The sequence below is a fragment of the Nomascus leucogenys genome, chromosome 24, assembly GCF_006542625.1.
Source record: "Nomascus leucogenys isolate Asia chromosome 24, Asia_NLE_v1, whole genome shotgun sequence".
NCBI lineage: Eukaryota > Metazoa > Chordata > Mammalia > Primates > Hylobatidae > Nomascus > Nomascus leucogenys.
Window position 1 is genome coordinate 21,104,921 of NC_044404.1, and position 15,930 is coordinate 21,120,850.

General features: G+C 37.0%; 1 protein-coding gene across 27 annotated transcripts in view; it reads right to left on the reverse strand.

Annotated features, from left to right (window-relative positions):
• The window catches only part of EIF4G3 (eukaryotic translation initiation factor 4 gamma 3), a 352,454-nt gene that overhangs the window by 157,004 nt on the left and 179,520 nt on the right, over positions 1–15,930 (reverse strand). For 17 of the 27 annotated variants that reach the window (XM_030805829.1, XM_030805820.1, XM_030805818.1 and 14 more), the window contains 4 exons: positions 10,862–10,882; positions 9,769–9,948; positions 9,045–9,159; positions 1,798–1,895 (listed from right to left, as the gene is read on the reverse strand). In XM_030805829.1, coding sequence (XP_030661689.1) covers positions 1,798–1,895; positions 9,045–9,159; positions 9,769–9,948; positions 10,862–10,882 — 414 coding nt within the window. The remainder of the gene's footprint in view (positions 1–1,797; positions 1,896–9,044; positions 9,160–9,768; positions 9,949–10,861; positions 10,883–15,930) is intronic. The other 10 variants (XM_030805828.1, XM_030805822.1, XM_030805821.1 and 7 more) reach the window with 2 other exon arrangements.

Sequence of the window (15,930 nt, forward strand, 5' to 3'; positions counted from 1 at the left end):
AGGCAGTCCACACTTCTTGAGAATTTCAAGGAATTCACTAATGAAACCACCTGGATCTGGACGCTTTTAGGGGAGTCCTTCAATTAAGACTTCTAATGCCAGCTATTGTTTAGGTATGGAAAATTATTTCTAATACAGTTTTAAGTATAGCTTTAATTCATTTATTCTACTTTCTTCTTTAGGAACATCTGTAACTACTGTCTTCCAGTTTCATTTCTGCTATTCATTTTTCTGCATTCTGAGAGTGTTCTTCAAGTCCAACTTCTATCATGCTGATTCAACCTTACCAAAGCATATAGTTTCTTGACTGTAGTGTCATGATACATTGTCATGTCCTGTTCATTATGATATATGCACAAGTAATTTGTTTCTAATAATAAAAACAAGTTTTAAACCAAAGTCTTGAACCTCATTATTATTTTCTTGTTTGTTTACTTGAGATACAGTTTCACACTGTCGCCCAGGCTGAAGTGCACTAGCATGATCTCACTGCAACCTCCTCCTCCTAGTTTCAAGTGATTCTCCTGCCTCAGCCTCCCGAGTAGCTGGAACTATAGGTGCGAGCCTCCACACCCAGCTAATTTTTGTATTTTTAATAGAGATGGGTTTTCGCCACGTTGGCCAGGCTGGTCTCGAACTCCTTACCTCAAGTGATCTACCCATCTCGGCCTCCAAAGTGCTGGGGTTACAGGTGTGAGCCACTGTACCCGGCCTGAACCTCATTAATTTTTATTAAGTTAGAGTAATTCAAGAGTATTCCTATAAATCACCCCACCTATCTTACTCACACGGGTGAATGTGGGAGTCTCTCTTGAATATAAAGATCACCCATTTTGTCTGTTCTGTTGGGTAAGGCATTGCAAGCCACTCTCCTACAATTTGCAAGCCACTCTCCTACAATTTTTCTGCCATTTGACTTTTATATTACTACACTCCAATTCTCTTGGGCCTGCTTCATTAGACAAAGACAAAGCCCCTATAAATTATAAAAAACAATTAGAATACATTTTCTAAACACTGTTTTTTGTTTCTTAAAAGATATCTGTTTCACAGGAAGGATTTTTCTTGCTATCCTTAATATCTCAGTTCTTCTCTCTTGTGCTGTTTTTTTCTTCTGTCAATTCATACTTGAATGGAGAGCTGATTAAGACTGGTGTTGGCCAGGCACGGTGACTCACGCCTATAATCCCAGCACTTTGGGAGGCCAAGGTGGGCAGATTGCTTGAGCTCAGGAGTTAGAGATCACCTTGGGCCACATGGCGAAACCTTACCTCTACTAAAATACAAAAAATTAGCCGGGCCTGGTGGCTTGTGCCTGTAGTCCCAACTACTTGGGAGGCTGAGGCATGAGAATCGCTTGAGCCCCGGAAGCAGAGGGTGCAGTTGAGCTGAGATCACGCCACTGCGCTCCAGCTTGGGCTACAGAGTGAGACTCCATCTCAAAAAAAAAGACTGGTGTTAAAGGAGAGTCTAGATGTGAGAACTGAGCTTAAATTCCTCACACTGAGTAAAACCTTAGCCCACTAAACCCTCCCAGTTCTAAAGGTGGAACACATGTTGTCATGTAGCAAACCTAGCTCAGTGAATAATTAAAGATGATATTATGCAAATGGTATGAACAACTTCTAATTACATGCCCATACAAATCCTCCAGGTCAAGTGGTATGAATATAAGGGAAGAATTTTAAAAAAGGCACAGTAATTTGTGAATTGAGATGAATAATGACTATGTAAACTTATCTGATAAGTGAATAGATTTTAGATTTAAAATAAGAAAAAGTAATAAAGATCTCTTACAGTTTTTTTCTCTCTCTTGGCTGGAGGCGGCTGTTGCTGCGTAGGCACTATGATAGGTGCTGACTGATACACCGGCTGACTTGGGTAAAAAGGCGTTCCTAAAAAGTTGGAAAAAATTAAATACGCATTCAGTTATTTTGTCACACACTACAGAACTATCAATGACACTGTGTCTCTGCACAATCCCTTTAAAAGCGTAAAAACAAAAACACTAAGTATTCTTCATCATCTTTTTCCACTAGCTCTCCTCCAGTTACTGAAGCGGTCAAGAAATTATTCCCAAAATATGTAATGTCTTCAAACATTCACAAACATCCAATATGAAAACCACTAAATACCCAGTTCCTACAGATCCACACCACAGTTATCTTTCTAAAACATGGATCATGCTATAGTGTTGCTTTTAAAAAATATTATTCTGAGGCTTACCACATGCAACTGTGACTCTCACGAAAGGGTGTATGTGTATGTTTGTTTATGGGTTTTGTCAGGGACAGAAGGGAATATATCTGATCATCTTGGAAAGTAGGGGTGATCTAATTCTTCTCCTTACTCATGGGGAACTACTGCCATAGGGAGGTACATAAAGGATTAGCAAATTTCCTAATATTGGGTTGGAAAAAAGGCTGAGAACATATAGTCTAAAGATAAAGTCCAGATACTTAGAATCCAGGTTCCAAACTACATTTTCTGTCATTCTTGAATCCACATCTTTGTTCTACCTATAACCTACTCCTAACTCCTATCCTTTGAGTACACCAATCTCTTCAACTTTGACTATACTTCCCATCTGCCTGAAATTATCTTCTTCCCCGACTCCTTGTACTCCCAATGAGCTGTTTTTAACTTTCAAAACTTAAGACTATTATTATAATTACTATCAAGCCAAATTGTTTGCAGTAGAGGTGTGGAGAAGGGGTCAAATACTGGATGGTTTGAAGGTAGAGCCTATAGATTTGCTGACGAATTGGATACTGGTGTGACAGAAAGAAGACTCAAGGAAAACTCTTTCAGTTTTATGCCTAAGCAAGTGAAAGAACAGAGGTACTACTTACTAAGATGAGGAACACTGAAGGAATAGAGTTTGGGGCAGAAAAATCAAGAGTTCAATTTTAGACAGGTCAAGTTTCGGGTGCTTACCAGATCTTCAAGTACAGATCAAGTAGTTAGACAGTGACACAAATCTGGAGTCAGAGGATAGGTATGAGTTACAGTTATCCATTTTGGAATTCACAGAATATAAACAACATTTAAACAAGACTAGATAACTCAGGAAATGAATACAGATAGAAAAGAAGCCCAATGGTTAAATCTTGGGGCATTCCCTGTCATCACAGAAATTGGGAAAACTCCAGCCAAAGAGATGAAAACCAAGGCAGTGGTTGAAATCAAGAAAATTATTCAAGAATGAGGGCTGTGCTTAACCACATCAAATGGTGCTGAAGAGGTCAAATAAGATTTTTCAAAGTACAATTCACCAGTGACCTTGACAAAAGTTGTTTGGGCAGAGGTGAAGAGTGTGAAGCCTGATTTGAGTGGGTTCAATAGTGAAAGAGAAGACAGAAAATGAAAACCATGAGTATAAATATTTTCCTTAAAAATTTTGCCATAAAAGAAAAGCAGAAAAATTGAGCTATAGCTGGACAAAAATATGGAATCAAAAAAACTTTACTTAATATGTCAATGAAACAGTGTGCCTATATACAGATGACACTAATCCAGCAGAGGAAGGGGGGAAAATTGTCAATGTGGGAAAGAAAGAATTGCTAGAGTAATAGCCTTAAATGGGTACAGGATGGGATCTAGGACACACATAAAAGATTGGTTTTCCACAGGAACATGGATAATTGATTCATCATAACAAGAAGGAAAAAAATATGTACGAGGGTAGTTAACACAGGTAAAATCCTTGGTACTAAGCAAACAGTCAAATAAGGCTGGCCCACTTTCATTATCACCATTAACATCCCCACTGCCACCATAACACTTTTCAAGTGTAAAGTTGTTGGAAGCACCATGATTTGCAGTACCAGAATTCTGTAGGTATCAATTAGGTTTGGTGAATCAGATCTAAGCAGATCTTGGAAAAGATCTAAGCAGAGGGCATGACTATGATTTCAGTAAGTTCAATGTAAAAAGACCAAAAAAAAAAATCTCAGTCATCCTCTAACAATGAGTAAACTATTCTCAAAGCAGAGCTCAAATTAGCAATTATGTGCTACTTTATTATGTCATTGGCTCAGAAATTAACTCAGAAAACAAATCCCCAAAATTGGTTTCAAATGCTGCCAGGCAAGCAACACAATCTGCTCACTTCACCATATTTTTTGAGGTAAGTGAAATAAGATCCAAAAGGTGATCTCTTAAAAAAAAAAAAAAAAAAAAAACCTAGATTCTTCTCATGAAACATTTTTGAGCCTACATGATTGGGGAAGAGCCTGGTATATCACATTAATCCAATAAATATGGCAGAACAAGATAATCTCAATACAGTGGGATTAAATGCAATTAGCAAAACATTAAGTCTTCTTAACTGTGAACTCTAGCAGAGTAGAAAATCTGCCCTACCAAATAATAGTAATTATTATAAATATATAATATTTATAATAAGCTAGTCAGAAACATTTAAAAACATTTTTATTCTACTAGAAATGAGTAATTTTTGCATATCATTTATTAATTAGTTAAGTTAATTAATGTCTCTGGACCTCAGATTTCTTATGCACAGAATGAGGTACATTTGTATAGATCAAGGATCTGTCAACTACAGTCTAAGAGCCAAATCTAGTCCACCACTAATTATTTTTTTAAATAAAGTTTTATTGGAAGACACCCACGTACAGTAGTTTATCAACTGTCTATGGCTGATTTTACATCACAGTGGCACAGCTGAACAGCTGCAACAGAGACCATACAGCCTGCAAAACCTGAGATATTTACTATCTAGCCTTTTACTGAAAAAAAAAGTTTACTGATCCCAGTTCTAAATCAGTGGTTCCCAAACCTCAGTCTATATAAAAAGTGTCAATGATGTATTGCAAAATTAATACAATAACAATCATGAAATACAAACACACACAGAGGTTTTTTTTTTTTTATGTGAACCTTGGTTTGTATTTTTATTTTTTTTTATTATACTTTAAGTTTTAGGGTACAGGTGCACAACGTGCAGGTTAGTTACATATGTATACATGTGCCATGTTGGTGTGCTGCACCCATCAACTCTTCATTTAACATTAGGTATATCACCTAATGCTATCTCTCCTCCCTCCCCCCACCCCACAACAGGCCCCGGTGTCACACAGAGGTTCAACAACTAAAAATTTGTATAAAGGACTGCTCCTATTTGATGATTTTTGTTGTTAAAACATGAAATGATACTGGCAGTAAATGGCAGTTTTCTTTAAAGGTCTTCTTGGCCAAATTATAAATTTAATAGTCATGTATGTTTTCTACTTTATTTTACTTTACTTTTTATTCATTTTACTTGTCTATGATGTGAAACCAATGGTGCAGTGAATATTTAGATTTCTTTTCATTGTTTAAACCTAAGCACAATATCTAACAGCCTTACTATAAGAAACTGAATGGCAGGAAGAGTATCTTAACACCTGTATTCCACAAAATAACTGGCACACTGCCTGTCTTCTAAAAAAAAATTCAAAACCTTGAATTTTCCATAGAAACAGTAATAAACATGGCCAGGTGCAGTGGCTCATGCCTGTAATCCTAGCACTTTGGGAGGCCAAGGCAGGCAGAATGCCTGAGCTCAGGAGTTCGAGACCAGCCTTGGTACACGGTGAAACACCATCTCTACTAAAGAACAAAAAATTATGTATCATAAATTATGATTCATTCCAAAAATAGATTATATAGCTTTTAAAAGAAATGAGAGAAGTTCTATAAATAATGAAATAGAAAGATGCCCATGAATATAGTATGAGAGGAAAACAATAACCAGGAAGTTTTATTATTTAGACTACTATAAATATTCCGTGTTGAGTTTAAAAAAACTTGTTAAATATAAATGAAAAAAAATACGTATCAAACTGTTAAATGTTATTTCTTTAAACGGTGGGAAGGGAGAGAAACTGGCTATTTCAACTTTATGCACTCTATATTATTTAAATTTTTTTTTTTTTTTAGACAGAGTCTTGCTCTGTCACCCAGGTTGGAGTGCAGTGGCATGATCTCTGCTCACTGCAACTTCCGCCTCCTGGGTTCAAGCAATTCTTCTGCTTCAGCCTGCTGAGTAGCTGGGATTACAGGCACCCGCCACCACATCCCGCTAAGTAGGGACGGGGTTTCATCATGTTGGCCAGGCTAATCTTGAATTCCTGACCTCATGATCCACCTGCCTCAGCCTCCCAAAGTGCTGGGATTACAGGCATGAGCTACCACGCCCAGCCTATTTAAATTTTTATCATTAATTTAGTTACTTTCATAATGAAATAAATTATTTTAAGATTGTTTTTCTAATATTAAGAAAACTAGAGAAACAATATTTTAATCTAGATGATAAACTGCCCACTTGATGTCTACTGGATCTGCATGAGAATTTACTGGGGAAGAAAGCATATCTATGAAAGGGAACAGACATCAATAATATCTGAGATACAATTATACCTCAACATACTGCTTTTTCATAAAAATGAATAAAAATGGTATATATCTAATAGAAATAAAGCCAAAATGTTATAATATTGTATATTCAAATCTGCACATTATGTCCCTACTAGTAAACTCATCATTACTGTTTCTATACATATTGTACAATAGTATTAAAAGCAATAAAGAGGGCTGGCACAGACTTACAGCAGGAAATTTAATGATGACATTTTCTGAGTAAAGTGATTGGCATAATCGCTAAGTAAAAAGCAGATTACAATTCAGTAAGACATCTTTAAAAATGATGTTGGAAATTAGAAGACTAACTGTATTCCCCTTGCAACACAGAAATTAAAGGGAGACACTGTCCATTTTAGCATGTTTATGCTAATTAATAATCCCATTGTTTTCTATTAAAAAAATTCTAGATAGTAACAACCATTGTTACTCTCAAAAATAATTACTTTGATTTAAGTTTTCAGAATAAGGACCCAGAATAAAGGCACTAGAATTACATAAAAATGGTGACAAAGTTAAGTCCAAGAATTACACAAGGAATACTTCAACAGCACTTGCAATATGCTGTCAAAAGTTGGGTGATATATACATTGTGTAACTTTTAAACTCACATATATGTAACACATTATTGTTCTGAAAATATCAAATTTCATAGTAATGATACAACTTAATAAACCTGAGTTAAATAAACATATTTGAGACATTTAGTGAGGTTATATAAAATGTAGTATTAATCCCTTATCTGCAATTTCAGTTACCTGAAGTCAACCATGTTCTGAAAATACTAAACAAGATTCCAGAAATTAACAATTCATAAGATTTAAATTGCAAGCCATTCTGAATAGAATGATAAAATCTTGCACTGTCCTGCTTCATGTCAACAGGGATGTGAATCATCCCTTTACCCAGTGTATCCATGCTGTATATGCTACATGCCAATTAGTCACTTAGCAGCCCTTTTATCAGATCAAAAAAAAAAAAAAACCCATGGTATATATAGCATACTATCTGAGGTTTTATACGCCCACTGGGGGTCTTGGAATGTATTCCCTGAGGATAAGTGAAGGGTATTGCCTAGCACTTTGAAATAGCAGTTTCCCAAGACAGTATCAACCAAAGTAACAGAAAAAAAACTTTTCCCTTTTCTAAAAGAAGTAAAGCCACGTAACATTTGGTTGCTTTGCCTACTTCACCTCAAAACTGAAAAAAAAAAAAAAAAACCTTCTTGGGCTACTTGAATCAAATCAATTCTGCTGTAATCTTAACTGAGACAATCCCAATTTTAGGAAACTGGTTAATGGATAAGTTACCATGTTATATTAAGATTATTTAATAAGTTTTTGCTTTGTTGGTAATATAACAGATTAATGCTTACTGAATCTCAAAACTTAATTTTTCTAGTATCTACTAATTTTATCCCTTATTATTCACCTTCCATGGAATAAGAGAAATGTAATATGAAGTAAAAATTTGTTGAATGAAATAAGTAATTTTTATCACTTTTAGTTCAGCATTGGCGCATATGCCAATAATCCTGGCAACCCAGCTCTCTCTAAATTAAAAACACTTTTAATTTTTCAAGGCATTTTCATTGAAACTAATACCCAAAATCTCCCCCATGCCATAGATCTTATCATAGTTTTGCAGAGAATCACAGGTTCACTGAGTTATATTTAGTTATGGCATGTATATTCTCCAAGTACCTGCCAGTCACTGTTCTAGGGGCTGGTGATATAGCAGTGAACAAAACAAAAATCTCTACTTTCATGGAAATTGCATTCCAGTAAGAAAGACATTAACAAAATCTTTAAGGTGTAAGGTGGTGGGAAATGTTTGGAGAAAAAGAAATTGTGAAAGGAGGATAAGGTATATTCATGCCACTGGCAAAAATCCAATAAAAATCTAGGTAACAGTGAACTGGTGGAAGATGTCAGAACTCTGAAACATGATTCTTTCCAGTAGAATTATCAGCTTGTAAAGAAGGTGTCATTAACTAAATATATTTCTATAAAACTTCTCTTGTAAGCCACTCTCTAAAAAGTAACTTTTCTTTTTTTTTTTTCTTTTGAGACAGAGTCTAGCTCTGTCACCCAGGCTGAGTGCAGTGGCATGATCTTGGCTCACTGCAAGCTCCGCCTCCCAGGTTCAAGCCATTCTCCTGCCTCAGCCTCCCAAATATCTGGGACTACAGGCACCCGCCACCACGCCCAGCTAATTTTTTGTATTTTTAGTAGAGACGGGGTTTCACCATGTTAGCCTGGATGGTCTCAATCTCCTTGCCCACCTCGGCCTCCTAAAGTGCTGGGATTACAAGCGTGAGCCACCGCGCCCAGCCAAAACATTACTTTTAAAGCTGGGCAGAGTGGCATGTGCCAGTAGTTCCAGCTACTTGGGAAGGTAAGGCAGGACGATCGCTTGAGCCCAGGAGTTTAAGACCAGCCTGACTAACGTAATGAGACTCCCATTTCTGGAAGAAAAAAAAAAAGTAGCTTTCAAGAAAGAACTGTTGGCAGCATGTTATTTAAAAATCCTTCTTACCACTAAACCTCATTGTATAAACTGACCCACCAAGCAACAAAATTTAAAAAACTAGCAGAAATGTCTTGACTTTTCCTACTTACCATAAGCATTGGGGAAGTCCCCAGGTCCTGGTCCAGGATAAAAAGGACCTGGCCCCGGTGGTTGAACTGGATATTGTTGTGGGGGCCCAACATAAGGAGGGCCACTATGACGGTACTAGAAAAGAGAAAGTATGAATATTTATAAATAATATGGTATCTGGGGGCGAAAAACATAATAAAATAATAATAAGAAGAAAGTAGCTTACTACAGAAAGTAAAGTTCTCTGTGTAAGAGAATCATTTAAATGAGGTAAAGCGATTGGGTCAAACACATTAAAAATGCTTGCTTGCCAGCAAGATACAATGAGAATGAAGAGAAAGGTGCAGCTTAGTAAAGCCATACAACGTATCAGTGCACAGGCAGACATCAGCTCACTGTAAAATAATCTCAGGCTGGTAGCTTTTCAATGACATTAAAGGATTTCAGGAACAGCATAATCACTCAGTCCATTTTAGAGCAGTTGGTTGTGGCAAAGGGATGGGAGAAAGCAAGTAGATAAAAACAATTTCTCTATCATTTTAAAAAATTTTAAGTAAACAGATATAGAAATATCTTCACACAGCATAATGAAAAATCACAAAAGGGCTAGATACTTAACCAACACAACAGTTCACACGTCACCAAAAACTAATACCACAATTCATCCTCCCAGCTCCCTCTGATGAGAATCTGGGTTAATTCCCACTCTATTGCTGGACCACCTAGGCCTCAAAGATACTTTACCTGTGGTATACAGTACTGAGGCCCCTGGGGCACTGGGTACGGCATGGGCAGATGGTTAACCATCATGATGTGCTGATTAGCCTGGTACACTGCAGTGGGTGTCTGTGCACCAGGACGAATGGAAGGACTGCTGTTCGGGATGGTAGCTCTAGGAGGCTGTATTTGAGGCCTCTGGAAAAACTGGGAAGGGGAGAAAAAAAAAATTTTTTTTTTTTTTTTTTTTTTTTTTTTTTTTTACAAAGGGGAATATATAAATTTTACTGTCTCCTTTTCTTCACTAATAAAAATCTGGTCAACTTGAATTACAAATACAATATGCATAAAAAGAATAAATTACCTATTGCTGGGTTCCCAAAAATATACCACACTAGGGCGAGCTCTTATCAGTATCAACACATATTTGATAACAGTAGGGTGGTTTCAACCCAACTGTATATATACAGTATGTGTATATGCATATACACATACTGTATATATACATACATATATGCATATACACATACTATATATATACATACATATATGTATAATAAAGTATAACAAATGGGGTAGCTGATATTGATATTTCTCTATTATATAAAAGAACTGACTCTGATAAAGAGTAAGTGGTTCATTATCAACTCATTAAAAATTAAAAATAGCCTCCTAAAAGACTGCTGCTCAAGTAATTTATAAAATACTTAGAAGAACAAGGAATCTCTTTGATCATAAAATATTTACCCAGTCCATCAGGGTCAAGCTAAATTAAACCATCCGTAGGGTTGTCACATGCTGAACTAAGCAGTTTTTTTCCTCTCCGAAAGGTGGCACAATCCCATACTAAACTGAGCCTTCTAGAATAGTTTGCAATAAAAGTAGACAATCTAGACAGGCCTAAGAATGGTCTGGAATCAGCAGAGTTCAAATTTCTCAAAATGGCAACCAGTACCTGTAGTTATTTATAATTTTCACTGCAGGATTAAAAGCCTTGAAACAATATACCAATAGTAAATTTCCAACGTGAATGTATCCATTCATTAGCAATCAATCTCGATGTAATAATAATAAGCAGACTGAGTTATAAAGAGGCCATGCAGAACCAGTAGTTTGTTACCTGGATAGGTCTGAATCCTCCCTTCAAATATGAAGCAAGAAAGCAGCAGGAAACAGAAAGAAAGCCAATGGAAAAGCTTACAGATCAGTTGGAAGGGACAGGACATAGCATGCAGCTCAACAAAAATATCTTTCTATTTAGTAATAATAGGAGAAGAAAGAAGACTAGAAAATCAGAATGACAGTTCTTCACTTGAGAATTTAACCACACATAGAATCAAAGAATCAAGTCACATTTAATTGAAATCCAGTGGCAAAAATCCTCGATGATTATTAATAGCCACAAGTTACAGCAGTGTGCAAGGAAATGTCTGCTTGGTGGCACAAGTACAGTTGTGACTACTGGTTCCTACTCTTGGATCTCATGATCACCCATTTCATGATCTGGCATTGTCTAGCATCTCTGTGATCTACTTGCCATCTGTGTCATTCCTTATTTTTGTAAAAGTCCTAAGAAATAAACTTTTCAATAAAGATCAGACTCTTAATGACAGAGACTTGCTTGCTCTTTTTAACTAATCAGGTATATAAGAGGGCACTTATAGCTCTAAAATGGAGAATTATAATAACAATCTTAAAATGTCGTCTTGCCCCAAAATAAATAAAGCAGCAAAATATTCATTGCTATCAGTCCAAAAAAGGATAAGCTTCAACCTTTGGGCCCACTCTGGTCTTATTTCGTCCTACTCTTAGGCGTCAAACTACCCACAGATGGTATAGGTAACTTGATCTTGTGCTCAAAAGGAAGAACTGGAATCTAGTGTCCAAGGCTCATCCCCATTCAGCCTTCCTACCCCATGGCAAAGATGGCCCTAAAGAAATTAAGTCACAGAAAAACAACAGCCAGAAAGGTAGAGCAGGAGTACAGAATAAAGGGGGGAAACCAAAGGGGCAGGCCACAGAGAGTAGGTGATGGAGATGAAAAGAAAGCACAGGAGGCAAAGTTGGTAACATAGGAACCTGGGATGCAATACAACTACAGGAACCATCTTCTAGTTATCTCCACTGACACAGTTTTGGTGACAACAGTTTTTTGTTGGCTGCTAACAGGAACAATAAAGCAGTAAACCTCCCACTACTGGACTGCATTTCTCGTAATTACAAAGCAAACAGAATCTATTATGCATCAATGCATGTGATCTGTAAACAACATTTCAAGAACAAACAAGTATTTTTATAATGTAGTTAATATCAGGAGCCACAAGAATGATACAAGCCTAAGTGGAGAAGAGTCATTATCAGTTCAACCTACTGGGCATTGCTAAATAACACAGGCAGAGGGTAAAAATCTTAATACTGAAAGATCCCTTGAAATCAACTGTAGAGGGCAGCCCAGCCAAGATAAAGGGCATATCAAATGAACACAGGTGATCATCTATTATGGTAACATTATCATCAAATAATGTCAAAATACTCCTATGTTGCCTGAAGAAATAGGGTGTTACAGGGTGGTAAGGAGAGGAGAAAGAAAACGAATACATTAACTTATGCAGAGTAAGAAAAATAGATATGGGCAATGTTTTCCAAAAATTTTAACAGTCTGTATGTGAAATCTTTTCCTACCACTATTTTCCAGCTGTTCTGATAAAACTTTTAACCAGCCTGTCCAGAATAACTGAGGTTACATATTATTCAATGAGGTTTCTGAACAGTATGAAACTAATTTCCTCAGTAACTTTGAAGTAACAACAGTGTTTCTAATGATATTCCTAATATTAACATATAGCTGAACCAAAAAACCCTAAATATGTGGTGATATTGATATACTAATTTTTTTTGGGGCAGGGGGGAGATGGAGTCTTGCTCTGTCGCCTAGGCTGGAGTGCAGTGGCTGATCTTGGCTCACTGCAACCTCTACCTCCCGGGTTCAAGCGATTCTCCTGCCTCAGCCTCCTGACTAGCTAGGACTACAGGCACCCACCACCACTCCTGGCTAATTTGTGTATTTTTAGTAGAGATGGGGTTTCACCATATTGGCCAGGCTGGTCTCGAATACCTGACCTTGTGATCCGCCCACCTTGGCCTCCCTCAAAGTGCTGGGATTATAAGCATCAGCCACTGTGCCCGGCCAATAAACTAATTTTTATACACTAAGAATTCAGCTTTGAAGCTAAAGAGAAATGTATTTATAAAGCACCAACCTAAGCATTATATATATATATACACTTTTTTTTTTTTGAGATGGAGTCTTGCTCTGTCGCCCAGGCTGGAGTGCAGTGGCGTGATCTTGGCTCACTGCAACCTCCACCTCCCAGGTTCAAGCGATTCTCTTACCTCAGCCTCCTGAGTAGCTGGGACTACAGCCACGTGCCACCAAGCCCAGCTAATTTTTGTATTTTTAGTACAGACAGGGTTTCACCGTGTTAGCCAAGATGGTCTCGATCTCCTGACCTCGTGATCCGCCTGCCTCGGCCTCCCAAAGTGCTGGGATTACAGGCATGAGCCACCGTGCGCAGTCAAGATATATATTAACTCATGCTCACAAATGACCTTGAAGGCAAGTACTATTATTAACAGGTCATAAGATATATGTAAAAACTAAGGAACAGGGAGATTAAATAACTTGCTGAAAGCCTCCCCCATCTGTAACTAAAACACAGTCAGGTTATAGGCATGTACTTTTAACTGTTACACATATTACCTCTCATGAAATGGAATACCCCCATATTTTCAAATAAACCAGCAGAAATCTTTTCTTTATAAACGCTGAATGGATGTAGCAGGATCTTTATCCAACTATACTAACGGGTGGCATGTCCCTCAATCATAACTGATTGCTGGTAAGAAAAATTTTCCATCAAGTTACTTCACAAAACACAGGCTTATTCAAGAAAACAAATTTCTTCTACCTACACAACTCAAATTCTCTATCTCCCAAAAAGTGACTGAAACTTGTTCATATGCTAAAAGCGTATCCTTGGCATACCATTTTACAGACTTACTTTTGCTCAACTTCACTGCATTAATACTTTTTACAACAATAGTCTATCTGGAGCTTGTGTTTTCCACTTAAAAGTACAGGATCACTTACACACACACACACACATGCACCAGAAGAGATTCTAGAAAAGCCATAATGACTAGAAATGAAAAAAAAAGAAAAAAAATATCCTTTTTTGTACTCCTTCCAAACCATTCAATCACAAGTGCATAATTAGATTTAATAGTAATACAAGAAATTCAGATTCTAAATTGGGTAAGCATAGCAGTAAACCATAGGTTATTAAAAGGAATATATAAATGGGCTTTCCCAAACTGCTTGCAATCCTTCAAATTTCTTTTCTTCTCAGCTGAGTGATGAACAATCATTAAGAGTCAAACTCTCCTGAATGGAAGGAGCCATTTAGTCTCACCATCCACCTAAAGTCTGAATATATTTTACAATATACCACTAGGGATATGAAACTTTAGCAACTTAAGATACAAATTCTTTTCATAATTAAATGGAGTTTTAATACTGTAAAACTCTTCCTTCTACTGGCCCCCAATTTTTCTCCCTATATCACCTATCCACTTGTCTCGTGTCCACCCCTAAAATCACAAAGAAGTCAAATCCTTCTCCATCAGTGACAGACCACTAAGTTATGTGAACATTGCCATTACTGACAATTTTCACACCACTATTTTTTGTTTCAAGCCAATCATAACCCTCTCCTAGCATCCTGTCCCTCCAACCAAGATTTTTAATTCCCAAATGAGCTTGATCTTTTCTTTCAATCTTGTTCCAACACAAAGGTATTGAGGTGGGGTCTGCCCAGAATGTACCTGGCACTCACTAAAAAAATATTTGTTGCTGAGTGAAAATATACCTCTCTAATTCCTTACAGCTCCAATTCCATTAATGAAACCAAGAATCACAGGAGCACTTTTGTCAACCATATTTTACTACTGATTGCTACTGACACTCATTTAAAGCATTTAAATCCTCTTTATACATAACCTGGCTAAATAAGCCATGTTCTTCACTTCAGTGTGTACTCTTACAATTGTGTTTTGAAGCTCATATAGAGGATTTTGCAGTTTGTAACTCTGAAAATTTATCTGGCTAAACAAGCCATCATTTCAGATTGTACCAACTGCATGACAGTGTCAAACTACAGGATCATTAGAAAACCTGACCCATCCTGGCTAACAAGGTGAAACCACATCTCCACTGAAAAAAATACAAAAAAGCTAGCCAGGTGTGGTGGCGCACGCCTGTAGTCCCAGCTACTCAGGAGGCTGAAGCAGGAGAATGGCGTGAACCCAGGAGGCAGAGGTTGCAGTGAGCCGAGATTGCGCCACTGCACTCCAGCCTGGGCGACACAGCAAGACTCTGTCTCAAAAAAAAAAAAAAAAAAAAAAAAAAAAACCTGACATAAATGTCACTTATCCAAGTAACAGAAAAAAATGCTGCAAAGAGCTAGGCAGAGAAAAGAGAGCCACGTACAACATAAAATTCACCTCCCAAACTTCATTTCAATCTGTTCTACTTCTTTCATCTTTCAAGGATTTATTATTAATACACCAGAAGGATGGCAGAGGAAGGTGAAAACTCTCATTTGAGGTAGTATTTTGGGCAGATCCAACAGGGTAGGATACTTTTAAAACAGAGGATGAACTTAGCATACTTATAATTGCTTACTTTCCCAGAAACACTCTAGAAGCCAGAAGAAAAAATGTTTCCTCTCGAAAAATCCTTCTAAAGATGCAATAATTCATATCATTATCCAAAGCTGCCTCATCAAAAACATCTAACAAATGGTGTTTGAACGTGCTGGTAATTATGAAATATCGTTTTTCATGACTTTGCTCAGTAAAAGCATGAAAAGACAAAAACACCTCTAACAAATTATATAGCAGAAATTCTCTGAAAAACATCTTTTCATTTTCAGCAACTAGAAAAATCCTATTTAATCACATTAGATATTCCCATGTGGGGAAAAGCTCTGAGTACAAGCATACCTCATTTTATTCTGCTTTGCTTTATTGTGCATTATAGATATTGCATTCTTTACAAATCGAAAGTTTGTGAAATCCTTGTGTTAAGAAAGTCTATCAGCACCATTTTTCCAACAGCATGTGCTCATT